General features: G+C 42.8%; 1 protein-coding gene across 2 annotated transcripts in view; it reads right to left on the bottom strand.

The window, feature by feature from the left end:
- Window positions 1-13,310, bottom strand: part of pacsin3 (protein kinase C and casein kinase substrate in neurons 3) — a 31,042-nt gene that overhangs the window by 14,281 nt on the left and 3,451 nt on the right. The window contains exons 2-3 of one of the 2 annotated variants that reach the window (XM_086179809.1): window positions 11,358-11,447; window positions 906-1,006 (exon numbers count right to left, since the gene is read on the bottom strand). In XM_086179809.1, coding sequence (XP_086035935.1) covers window positions 906-959 — 54 coding nt within the window. In that variant the 5' untranslated portion in view covers window positions 960-1,006; window positions 11,358-11,447. The remainder of the gene's footprint in view (window positions 1-905; window positions 1,007-11,357; window positions 11,448-13,310) is intronic. The other variant, XM_086179818.1, reaches the window with a different exon arrangement.

Below are 13,310 nucleotides of genomic sequence, written 5' to 3'. Positions count from 1 at the left end.
GCAGCAGAGACACTCTGATGTGTTAGTGTGTCAGAACTAAACACGCAAGTGTCACAGCTAAGACATGAAGTTGAGACATTGAAGTTAGCATTGTTTAACTTCTGGCTCGTGTCTTGTGGTTAACAGACGTTCACACTGGCTTAAGATATTTCAAAATGTTGTTCTATAAAATTACACATCAGTAAATTCTGTACTTATGGATTTGAAAGGTTTTTACATGTCTTAAAAATGATGGTTGATAAAAAGTCACTAAACCAGACGACGGAGATTGTCAAGGACGGATGTTATGTTACCACACTTGTAGATTAGGGAGGTGGTTAAGACAGATGAGCAGAGAGGAAGTGAAGGTGTGGAGCTGTCTGTCAGCAGGGACTCATTACATGTCTGTGTCTATTTAAACAACTAAGGCAGACGGACACACTGCCTTATCTGACAGCACCGCGCCTCAGTGTCTCATCTGCTCCCAGAGCCACCTTCAGAATGAAGGACGAGCCAGGAAAATAACAATCAAATTTACAGACGTTCACAAATATGTCAGTGTTTTATGGACTTCCAGTATCTGATTCAATGATTCTGCCATTTGCTGTTTGTAAAGTATCTGATTTTGTGGCTCTTTATTCTCATGTACAGTGAAAGATTTAAGGCAATTGGTGCTTAATCAATCTTTAACTCCCACTTAGGATTCATACGTACAAAATAAACACTTCATGAACAAGACACTCTATTGTACTGTAGGTCTAAGCAGTTCAAGATGGAATTCCATGATGACACTTGCAGTTTTTCCGGTCTCTCGTCCAAGTTTTTATTTGACTATAAGTTGTTAGTCTGAAACGACCATTGTGAAAACCAAAATATTGTGTTGTCTCATTCCAATATAAGCGTGTGTGTGTTTGTGGCTATTGTACCTCCCAGAAGCTATCAAAGCTCCCAAGGTCACTGAGGTCTCCGTTGGAAGACATTTTGGGGTCGGCCTTACAGCACGGAATGATGGCGGCTCGAGTAGAAGCTGGAGACAGAGAAAGACAGACGTCAAATTTAGATGCCAACAATATGCTCGGGTGAAAACCTGCCTTTAAAAATCAACAGTTCACCACTGATTGAAAGTTACACCCTTTGTTTTTTTCTTTTTTTTTCTTTTACTAATGTTACCACAGACACAAAAATAAACTGATACATGCCATGAGACTAACTTTTAACCATAAGACATAAAACAGTCTGTGAAATCAGCCAGGGGACATTTTGCAGACCCTCAAGTGTGATGGAACCCTCTGATATTGGTGCGTTACTATCAGCATTTTCCATCGGTATCTTACACCCATTAAGTGTATTTCACCTTTCATGTACACACAAATATCAAAGTAGAAGGAACAACAATCCACAAACACTTTGATTTGAGCTAAAAACAAAATCATAACACTCCAGATTGGGCCATATTCAGTAAAAAAGACAAACTAGCACACTCACATGACCAAAGTCCTCAAACTCATTCACAGTAGCACCGAACAGGAAGTCTGTCTACAGCTCAATTTGAAGTGATAGTGGATTACTGAGCGTATAGCTGGATAAAGATGACATGCATTAAACCAGATGAACTGATGTTTTTGGACTGTTTTGCTGCTTTTTGATTGTGGTAGCTGATGTCACCAGTATTATATTTGTGAGAAACTACACTGCAGCACCATCATAATCTCCTCCTTAACACTTTTGCCATTTTGTGTATTATGCAGCTGCAACAAATAATTGCTTTATCGGTTAAAATACTCATAGAGAAGCCGTTTTTCTTATTCAGGTTTTTAAGTCATGAGCTTCTGGTCTCATTGCTTTGCAGCTGCAGCCTCTCACTGCCCCACAGGGGCCCCAGTCCTCCCTCTACACAACTGGACTGTCTGTGTCTCCCACACACACACACAACAGATTTCATTCATCAGAGAGAAGATGCCTTAAAAGGGTTCAAGGGTCTCCATGCCCTCTACACCAAGTGCAGACTCACTCTGGTCTAACGTATGCTGCAGAAATACAAGCTACTTGTTCTGCAGCTTAAAATCATCAGTGAAATTACACTTATCTTTTTTCAGATAGAGAGCCGATTCAAATGATCTTTACATAGATTGTTTCAATGCCAAGATAAAGTTACAGGGCCACAGGCAGATTACAGCCATAAACTATATAAAGAGAAAAAAGCTTCTCCCATAAAAAAATAACAGGCAAGCCAGCTGGCTGGCTCCTGTCTTCCCTTGGGTTATAATTCAGACCTTTTTTTTTTGTTGGAAATATGCTTATTTCTCTCTGTGGAGAGTTAGAAGAGGAGACTGATTCCTGCCATATTGAAGCTGAGGAGATCTACTTTTGTATGTATGTTTTTATGACATCTTTAATCAGGAAATTGAAGGCCCATTTTGCATTCATATACCTGTTTATTTAAATTGTGGCTATAGCTGGTTAGCTCATATGGGGAGGGGCTAGTCTGACTGACCAGCGGGAAAGCCCCCTCACGCCACATTGAAAAACCAAGTTTCACACTATGATGTTGTATTGTTCTTGATTTGTCTGTAAAGAAAAAAAAGAAGAAGAAGAAGAAGAAGCAAGAAGAAAAATTATAATGATGATACTTCATTGTTTTATGTGGGATATCAGCTTGATTTCTTTAACACAAAATTAAAACAGATAAGATATAGTTCAGCAGCGTTGACATAAGTCGTAAAGGATAAATATTTCCTCATCAGAGAGTATAGCATAGCAAAAGAGAATTTAGACTGCACTGTTATTTTACCAAAGACAGCTTCATTGTGTGTGTGTGTGTGTGTGTGTGTGTGTGCGCGCTTATGCACATGTGTGTGTAGGGGATCTGCTGATGAACTCTCTCCTCAGTTCACCGTGACCTCACTTGTCTACACATCCACTTCCTGCAGTCTGCTTATTGGCGACAGTTTTTCAAGGCCAGACGACTTCCTGCTGCAGACACAACAACCTGAGAGGAAAACTACCGTCGCTCCAGTGTCAGCGTCCAGATGAAGCCATAAGAAAAGCATTTCAATTTCTATTCAGTTTGTTAGTGTGTGAGAACAACTCCTAACCTACAATGTTATTCTATCTCAATGCAAATTGCTTTTTAGTTAAAGACCTCAAATAAGGTCTGTGAGTCACACTGGCTTAAGATATTCTGTTTTATTCATCTGTTTAAAATCAATTGGTTTTTGGCCGACAGCCCCCATGTTGATGCTAAATTCTGGGTTGGCCAATAAAAATATGCTGAGTCCTCAATAACTAGGGGACTCACAAAATGGTTTCAGTAAATCTGTGCACATCTATTGGCCTGGGAGATGCGATGCACGCTAGTATCCTTGGTGAATTCTGCAGGGAGCCTGTGAGCATAAACAGAACGCAGACACCAGAGCACATCAGACCAGCCTACAGGGGAGGCAGAGAGCAGCCATAACTATCTTGTGCTGCTCGATAACAGCAGGTGGAGCCTTGAGTGGTGCGTGTTGGTGTCCCAGGACAGAAGTGACGTTCAAGATTAAAAGCTGATACTGCTCACCAACACAACACAGCATCGCACCGCTCAGACACCACAGCTAATCCCCTTCACACAGCTGAGCTCTAATGTCCTTTCAAAACTGTTTAGACTGTACAGCAGATGGGAGCAACTAAACAACTAACAGTGAGTGTGTGTGAGTGAGAGACAGAGAGTGTGTGTCAGTCACAGGTGAATGGAAAGTATGCTAGAATCAGAGGAATGTGCTGCTTGCATGCTAGAACATGAGGGAGTATGAGAAAACTGACTTTGCCATGAATCGCTAATGACTGCTCCAACATCCTACCAGGGTGTGAACTATACCATCGCTTCCAGGAGACCTCACCCTTTTCATGGGAAATTGTGGGGGGGCAACGTGCTTTACACATAACTGACAATACAATAATCGATTGATGACCAGATCAGGCCTCCACGTGCAGTTATTGAATAAAATCCCAGTGAGATGGGAACCAACGCAGGACACTGTACTCTAGAGCGTGAGTTTACAACACATAAAAGAGAAACCAGACAGCAAAAACAGTCTGTGTGTGTGTGTGTGTGTGTAGTACTTTGAATGTTTGATTTTGCCTTTCAAGACTTTATATAGCAGGCAAATGTTAAAGTTGTGATTAGACCTGTCTTTAGGTTAAGTTTAGGCTGAGGGTTGGAGTTATGTAGGCTTTCAGTTGTGGTAGTTAGAATGAGAGGAAGGGGGGAGGGAATGCATTGTGCCAATAAAAAAAGGGTTCTCACAACTCTGTGTGTGTGTGTGTGTGTGTGTGGGGGGGGGGGCTATCTGGGTGTGGTTCGCATGTGTACCAGCTGAAAGACGGGTGTATAGAAAACAACCACTCAACTGCACTTTCACAGCAATCCTCTATCATGGTCTAGAGTGGTACAGACCCGCCTTTCCCCCCCGAAGCGTAATACCTCAGTGAGATAGGAAAATATTGACAGGTTTGAACATCCCACCTCTTTGAATGCGCCTCTATCTATCCAAATACTAACCCTACACACATCAATGGTCTCGTGCTGGTTTTAGTACAACACTTCCATCGTCGTCGTCTTCCGCTTATTCCTTACTGGTTAGGGTCGCGGGGGGGCTGGAGACTATCCCAGCATCTACGGGCGAGAGGTGGGGTTCACCCTGGACAGTCCATCTCAGGACCAACATAGAGACAGACAACCATTCACACGCACAGTCACACCTACAGTCAATTTAGAGTATCAATCAGCCTCGTCCCCTCTTGATGTCTTTGGACTGTGGAGGAAGCTGGAGTACCAGAGAGAACCCACACAGGAACAGGGAGAACATGCAGACTCACACAGAAAGATCCCGTGATGGAGCCGGGACTGGAACCCGGAACCTTCTTGATGTGAGGCCACAGTGCTGACCACTGCACCACCATGCAGCCCTAGTTCAACACTTGATTTTGCAAAATTTTGAAAAATACAAAATCTTACCTTCCTTTTACACAGTCTAATTTGTAGATGGCCCATGCTGGGGTTGAGCTATAAAATTGATAGAGCAACATTTCATATTTAATTTTTTTCCCCCACGATACAGTTTTGATATTCCAGCCCCTCGAGTCAACACTTTATCATACTGCAGTATATCAAGATAGGATCGGATCTTGACCTTTGTATGTTGTGGCAGCTGGATTTCAGTTCCTGTTCAGTTGAGTGACAAGAACATGCATGCACTTTATTTTCACTACGACATTACAGCAGCTACATTTAGTGTGTTCAGGAAGTGAACACAATAAATCTGAATGGTACACAGCCAGCTGAATTATGTCTGGTATCACAATATATTGTGAAAAAATTGTATCGTGACTCATTTGATACGTATCTCGAAGTACTTGCAAGTCCCCAGCCCCAGTCCGTGTGCTTCCATGCATGTTGAATTTATTCATTTTATAAGAACAATATGGTTTAACGTAGTTCAAATACAAGGAATGCAACTGGCGTGCTGCATACACAGTTTAGAGCTATTGCTGATTTTCAACTTTTTTTTTTTTTTTGCTACTAGCAAGCACTGAACCTTTGTTGTAAAATGAAAGACTACTTCGACAAGTAGTCTTTCATTTTCATGCAGTTACTTGCTACTGCTTACAAAAAGTAAAGGCAGGTAAATCACATTGGAATGACTGGCAGGTTTTTCGAAGCGCATTTTACACGGGCAGGTCAACAAAAGCTCATTTCTGAACTTGTGATATAAAAAAAATCATAAATGTAGGTGTTGATCTGTATGGTTCAGGCTAATATTCATGAATCCGGCAATATGATCAGGCTGTTGTTTTCCAGCTATATTTCTAGTTCCGTTTCCATTCTGAGCTGGAAAATTTGTGCATCCAAAAGAAATGCATTGAAATGGAAACAAGCGTGAATCATGATGCATGTGACTTTAGTGTCACTCCAGTTTTCTAAAGAGACATTGAAAGAATCTGGGAGGACCAATGAGGAGACTCTGCTCTGCAGCAGAAACAGCATATTTCCATCCCGTCTTCCACGTGTTTTTTCTTCCCAGTTTGACAGATGCTGCTGTCTTCAGGTTTTTCTTCTACAATAGTTTGATTGTACAGGCCTGGAGGATTAGTTCCTGCGACTATGTACCTGCATGCACTATTACTCAGTATTGGATGTAAATGCACATTAGCATGCAGTAAGAAGTGTACTTCTCACTACACTGGATGATTTTTATGGCATGTATGTAAGTTTGTGTGCATGTTCCCTCAAATGTTGACACTCCCTTGATCACCGATGATGATCTTGGGGTCGTTCCCCTCAGTTTGACCTGATGGTGTCTTGACACATCACCCAGGTCCTCTGTTAATCCCGGAGGTCAAGGACCTACTGGAGCTGTAGTATTCAGTCGGGGAGTTTGTTAACGACTGACTTTAAAAAAAACAAAACAAACAAAAACAACGCAGTAATCGGAAAACAGTTTCATTAGTCTGCCTTGTCTGCAATGACCATAAATCATTTGCCAAAAAAAGGTTGTTGTGGCTGTCAAAGCTAGCTTTGAGACCCCTTTTCTGGAAAATTCTGACTGGAAGTCAGGCAAAGGTTTTGAGTAATGCTGGCTACTCTGACCTTTTATTTTCAAACATTAAATAATCCAAATATGGAGATTTTGCCTGCAGAAATATCCGATTCAAAAGGACATTTCTGTCTCCTCTGGAGTCCTGTTTTCTCTAAAGGAATGGGTTTATCAACATACTCTAACATACAGTGACCATACAGCGCTTTAATTTATTTCTGATACAAATGCCAAGCTAATACTCATTTTCCCCCCTCTTTACTGTCTACTATGCTAATTAAAAGTTATTCAGATACATTTAACGAAGGACAAAACTGCAAAATCATTACAACCTTGGTCCAAATGTAAGGAGGCATTCATATTAGAAGTGTTTGGCTGAATTTAACCATCATGGCTTCTCCCAGATAATCAGTCAGCTCAGCAAAGAACAACTACCCATCACCCCCTGCATGCAGCATACATCAACTTGACTCCCTCCAAGGATTATCTTGGGAGAAACACCCCCAGGCTGTATTGTTAGCCATGTTTACATGACAGAGTCTATGATCTTGAGAAAATACACAGGAGTCACACAACTTTCTAAGACTAAGACTAAAAAAAAACAAACCTGCTGTTTATATTTCACAATTCTGGCCTGAAGCATCCAAAAGCTACAGCAAACTGTCAGGCCTGAACGACTGAAGACAGGAGGGCTGTTGAGAGAGAGGATCGAGGTGACGCCTGTGGTGGGTGAGCAAAAGGATGAGGGAAGAGCGGGAGAAGACAAACTGAGTTGAGCTACAAAGAACAGAAAGACGTTAAAGGGCTGAGACAGGTAGCTATAATTATGACTAAACCCACGTGAGCAACATTAAGTACTTTATTGTTGTGGCTAACCCACACCTTCAACTTGAGCTCGACCTATTTTTCAAATCATATATTTAGAGTCTTGAGCTCCCTGTGGAGGAAACCTTTACAAGCTCCAGAGACACAGCACGGCAGTGAGGAAGAGGAGGATGAGCATGGCAACATGCAGGAGAAGCACGAGCCAGCTCAGAGGGCATGTGGAGACTGGTTCAACGAATCAGTCAGGCAGAAGAACACGTGTGCGCAAGGAATACATCCAAACAGATTCCAGCCAAATAATCAAACCACATGTAGAATAATGCTACCAACAGGATTCTACACCACTACTTTTCTTTGTGCTACGCGCTGATGTGTAGCCTGGCGAGGGAAAACATTACCTCACTGTGTCTATCAGGAGGGATTTTTGTAGTCCAACCCAGAAGCTAGCTTCCTGTTCCCTCAACCAAATGAATATTTACATCAGATTTTGGATTATATATTTAAAAAAAAAAAAAAACGCGATGGCAAACAAAGGCTTATGAGATTTACATGTTTTGCTAAGCATGATCATCTTGACTTTTTTTTGAAGAGTAAAAGCAATCAATAGAAGTACAAAGCAAGTGTTATACAACGAAACAACCACACCACAGATTATGATTTTAGTGTCACCACAATTAGGTTTGTGCTTCTTCTTCAAAGACACAAACACATGAAAGAAATGAGAAATGTAATAATTGGCATTGGAACGACGGGCCTCATTTCCGGCGTTTGACCAAAACATAGAAGAACAATGACAACTTATTAGTGGGTTTTAAGACTCATTCCTGCTGTGCTGTTGGATCCTTCATTCAAAAAGAAACAGTCTTAATGACATCAGTATCTGTCAAACACAAAACTCACACAGACAGAGAAATTATTACCGATCAAGAAAAATAAGGATGGCTCTTTCCATAGTTGGAAAACCAGCAAGCTGAGCAGAGTTTAACATAAATACAGCAACCGAAAAATGCCATTAAAATGCCACAAGATTCAGGCAGCTGTCCAGGCTGCTGGCAGTTCAATGAAAAAAATGGCTGTTTTGTCATTTGAACTTCAGAAAATATCTGGCATGTAGCACACAACACAAGTGTCCTCACCTACTGGAAATGTTTGGTTTAGGTGAAGAGTGGCGCCAGGAGGATAAATGTGACCCCAAACCAGGCTGCGGTCATGTAGTTGGTCATAATTGGGTCATAAACACCTTGTTCTTTCTCCTTCGTCGTCACATTCGTCTGTCTGCCTCTGCACTTATCAAAAGATGCAGCCGTGTCCCATTTCTCTTGTTTGGCATCATTGAAACATCAACAACACATCCATTAACATCTGAACCACTATCAGTTGCTATACTGAGACTCTAAATGTGGAAAAGGCATCCAACTGTACTACTTTGGTACCTTCTCTTTTTTTTTCTTTAAAACTGTCATCACGGACCACCACGTTTCCTCCATCACACATGGAGCTTCAGCTACGGTCGAGGAGTTTCATCAGCTCCACCTCCTCTGGGGTTAACGACCGGGACACATCTGATATCTGAAGTCCCTCCATGCGATAAGTCAAGCGAATCCATGCCAGCTGCAGCTGCCACGTGGCTGCACAACATTCAAGAAGGTATTTCATTTACTGAAAGACAACTATCCTTTTAAGTCCTTCACAGATGCATATCAGTGATACAGCTGGAGGTCTGTACGCTGAACTGCCAAGACACCAGTATTTCCACACCCAGATTGGCCACCATCAAAGTGACAATGTTGATTCAGTCCTGTTTTATTTAATTCACACTACAAGTCAAGATGACGCACCTTGGTTCACAAGCACAATACATAACAAGCAGTTAGTTTCAATCTGCAGCTATTTGACCCTTGCTTAAGAGGCGACACAGACAGAGGCTTGGTAGTTTATCCTGAAGTGGGTCAGGCCAGAGAGGAGGAGGAGGGGGAGGAGAGAGACCAGCTGCAGGATGGATGAGGAGGAGGCAGTGACAAATAGAGAGGCAGGTCCAGACCTCATAAGCTTCACTGGAAAAATCAGTGTCATTAATCTGATTAATGTAGCCCAACAGTTTCCCTCCAGCCCGCCTGACTATCTGCTCCTCCATGTGAAGCATGCAGAGGCCCACAGCAGCACGAGCCTCGTAGCTGCTACAACCACATTCCTGCACTGTTCCTGGAGGTTGGCAGGTACACAAATCAGAGCCCGGAGCCCTCTACATATCTATAAACAGAAGCTCTCCCAGATATGTTTTTGCTCCAGCTGCTGCTCAACCAACAGCTGGCTATGTATGGAAGCCTGTGAAACAGCTGTGTGCCAGGGCACTGCTGGGTCTCCTCCTCCTCCAAATGAGAGACTTGATGTTTAAAGAAAGAACACGACAACCACGTTGCAAAATGACTGCTGTTGACAAAAAACATAAACAGCACTCTGGGTTACTCTGGAAGCCATCATCATGCTTGGATTTGAAATGGCCACCGAGGTACAGGCAGAGATGACCGTGATGACACCCTCCCCCCCCCTTGATTGTTTGGCTTCCAGGTTAAATACAGTAGACCAATAGCAGCGGTGCAGAACAGCAGGACAACTGAAGTCCTTACATGATGGAGGAATGTGTTTCCCAACCACCTTTTCCAGGTATGATTTTGACTTTTAAAAGTATGATTCCAGTCAGACTGAAATCTTCCTGAACAGTCTGAATACTGTATAGTAAGCTACTGTTGCTTGCTAGCTTAGCTTGGCTTAGCTCTCTGTCTGGAGGGAAACCCTTTATCTGGGTTTGTCCAAAGTAGGACTGCAATTACAAAATACTGCCATTATCAATTATCTTTAATATTAACTCAACAATTAACTGACCTTTTAACGATTATTGAAATAGTAGTTGTGTTTTTCTGTCATCATTGCAGCTTTACTCAGATACTGACTAAACACGCAGATCTGATTACCGCTTTCCCACAGCAAAAGGAAGAAGACAAGGAGCTGCCCTTCCATTCTGACTTTTGTTTTTCACAGGAGGCGCAGCCCCAGCCACTAACTGTATGTGACTGGTGAAAAATTACCACATCATCTGGGTTTGCGTTAACATCAGTGCTGATCAGAGCAGATAAATACCCCCTGCCCACTACATGTGACCCAGGCGTGAGTGCCACTCAAACCTGCTCCCATGCACAACACCCTGACAGCACTGGAGGGCTCCTTCACTGACAGGCTCCTCACCCTAAGTGTGTGATGGAGAGGTTCTGCATGTGCTTCCTACCTGCAGCTGTCAGACTGTACAACAAGCACTGCTCCCAATAGCCACCCCTACCAGACCCTGGACAGTCTTTTGTGCAATATTTTTACACTGTGCAATGGCAACACTTACACTGCCCAACTCTTATGCTGCCCAACTCTTATGCTGCAAATATTTATTGTAGTTGATTTGAGTTATGATAGTGTATTATAGTTTTTTACTGTCGTTTATTGAAGTTCCTTCTATTTATTGCTCTGTACTTTTTTTCTGCTGCTACTTCTCTGTTTCTGCTGCTGTAACAGTGCCAATTTCCCCACTGTGGGACGAATAAAGTCTCATCTCATCTCATCTCTTATCTTATTGCAAGCCAGACATTAGTCAAACTCACTCCAACCCCTGAAGAGTTCACAAGTGTTCTGTCTTTACATTCACATTCATTCTTTTACATAAACATCTGCTTGATTTTTAAAAAAGTGCCTATTTTTGCATTTAATTCTAAAACTTCAGCACATTTTGCACACAGGTTTTGATTCATTTTAATGATTGAGGCTGTTGAACTGCACTGGATTAACCTGCAAGGTCATAAAGCCTTATTCTCACACACCGGATGGACAAAATATGAGAAACGATCTCAGTCTGTCATCATTTCAACTCACAGATAAACAGCACCATTAAAATCAATCCAGACTCCTCTCAAACTTAGTAGAGGAACTCACCTTCTTAGATGAAAACAGATGGACAATGTCCAAAGAGAAGACAGTCTTTGTCTCCGCGGGCCTGAGAGACAAGACGAGGGACGGACGAAGCTGGCAGGATGAGCAGATGCAGCAGGAAAGAGGAGGACACAGAGAGGGTCGTTAAACACCAGCAGCAGCAGCATGCAGTTAGATCCCCCCGCAGACCCTCGCAGGCTCCCCGTTATAAGGCTCCGCGGTGCTGGGAAGGTGGCACATTCTGGGAGCAACAGTGAAATGCCACACATGGAGCCGGGAGTGGACGTCTAATGAAACAGCCAGAGATGGGCGGCCCCTCTAAGACGAGGTCACAGCAGCGAGCTCACACATCTAAAATTACCTGCCTTGGCGAGGAGTTGGGAAGGGTGTGTCAGCTTTGAACACACCACACGAGGGATTGTGTTGTATTTTATGGTGTTACCGTTTTAAACAGAGAACTATACTTGAATTAGATCTGCAAAATGAGGGGGAAAATGTATATTTAGAGGATAAGGTGAAAACACTAGTAAAGATTGTCTTATTTGTCATAAATGGGACGAATACACGGATGGACCAGCACTTTCCTATAAGGACTCTTTAGCGATAATAAATGTTTTCACCTCGTTTGAAGGCAGCTTGACAAAAGACAGTGATCGTGATCGTGATAAAAATCCCTGTCACAGTACTATCATGAAAATATATTCAAGCAAAACAATACCTATGCTATCAAGATGGCTGTTTCATTTCATGTCAGTTACTGTCTGTTGTTTCTCAGACTGCCAACAACAAATAGAGCTGTTAGTAATGAACGCCACATGCTGCCTCATGACGAAGAGGAGTGAAAGCAGAGATGGAGCGATTCAAGCTGTGGAAGATCCGCCCCTACAAGCACTACCGTGCAAATCGCCTCATTTTCTTTCATGACATAATACTACTACTGATTGGAGCTCTTTTTTACAATACACAATGATCAAAATGTCTTGTCTTTATGTGTCCAGCAGTGCTAAGTAGGAATCAATTGGTCTTAAATCAAACAATAAATGTACGGTGAAATGAATACATGGTCAGAAAAGAACATTCTACCTGCCAAACTTTAAAAGAATAAAAACAAAATGAAAAAGGGGGGTTTATACAAACACACACACACACACACACATATATACATACAGCATTTCGTGTGCAGATCATTCATTTCGTCATAACACATTGTGAATGAATAAAAAAAAAAAAACAGTACTCAAAGCAAACATTGTCCATCCATCCACTTTCTTCTGCTTATCCTGTTAAGGGTTGCAGGGGGGTGGAGCCTATCCCAGAAGCCTTCAGGCGAGAGGTGGGGTTCACCCTGGACAGGTCACCAGTCCATCACAGGACCAACACATAGAGACAGACAACCATTCACACTCACAGTCACACCTACAGTCAATTTAGAGTATCAATCAGCCTCGTCCTCTCTTGATGTCTTTGGACTGTGGGAGGAAGCTGGAGTACCAGAGAGAACCCACACAGGAACAGGGAGAACATGGAGACTCCACACAGAAAGATCCTGTGCTGGAGCCAGGACTCAAACCTGGAACCTTCTTGCTGTGAGGCCTCAGTGCTGACCACTGCACCACCGTGCCGCCCCAAACACATTGTATTTTGTATAAATAATGAGTGCTCCACCTGCAGCCCACAGCTCTCTGTCTCAGCAGTGAACCAGGGGATGGTTCAGAGGCAGAGGCCACGACAGAAAACACAATGAGATGCAGAGAGGCGGAGTCAAACAGCCCTCAAAGACCGAGCCAGAGAAAGGGACAACTCAGCCTTGTTCCCACACAGACAGCTGTTCTCCCAGATCATTTCTGACCGCAGTATTGAGGCCATGTTGGGCCAGGACCGCCTCCACACCAGCCCTACACCAAACTCTGCAGGCTGGCTTGCAACAATCTGTTGCACATTGCATGCAGCACTGCC

This window comes from Aulostomus chinensis, chromosome 2 (assembly GCF_037954235.1).
Source record: "Aulostomus chinensis isolate RoL2024-O1b breed Wild chromosome 2, RoL_Achi_v1.0, whole genome shotgun sequence".
In the NCBI taxonomy this organism is placed as follows: Eukaryota; Metazoa; Chordata; class Actinopteri; order Syngnathiformes; family Aulostomidae; genus Aulostomus; species Aulostomus chinensis.
The sequence above is the reverse complement of the archived record's forward strand: the minus strand, read 5'-3'. Positions and strand labels throughout refer to the sequence as shown.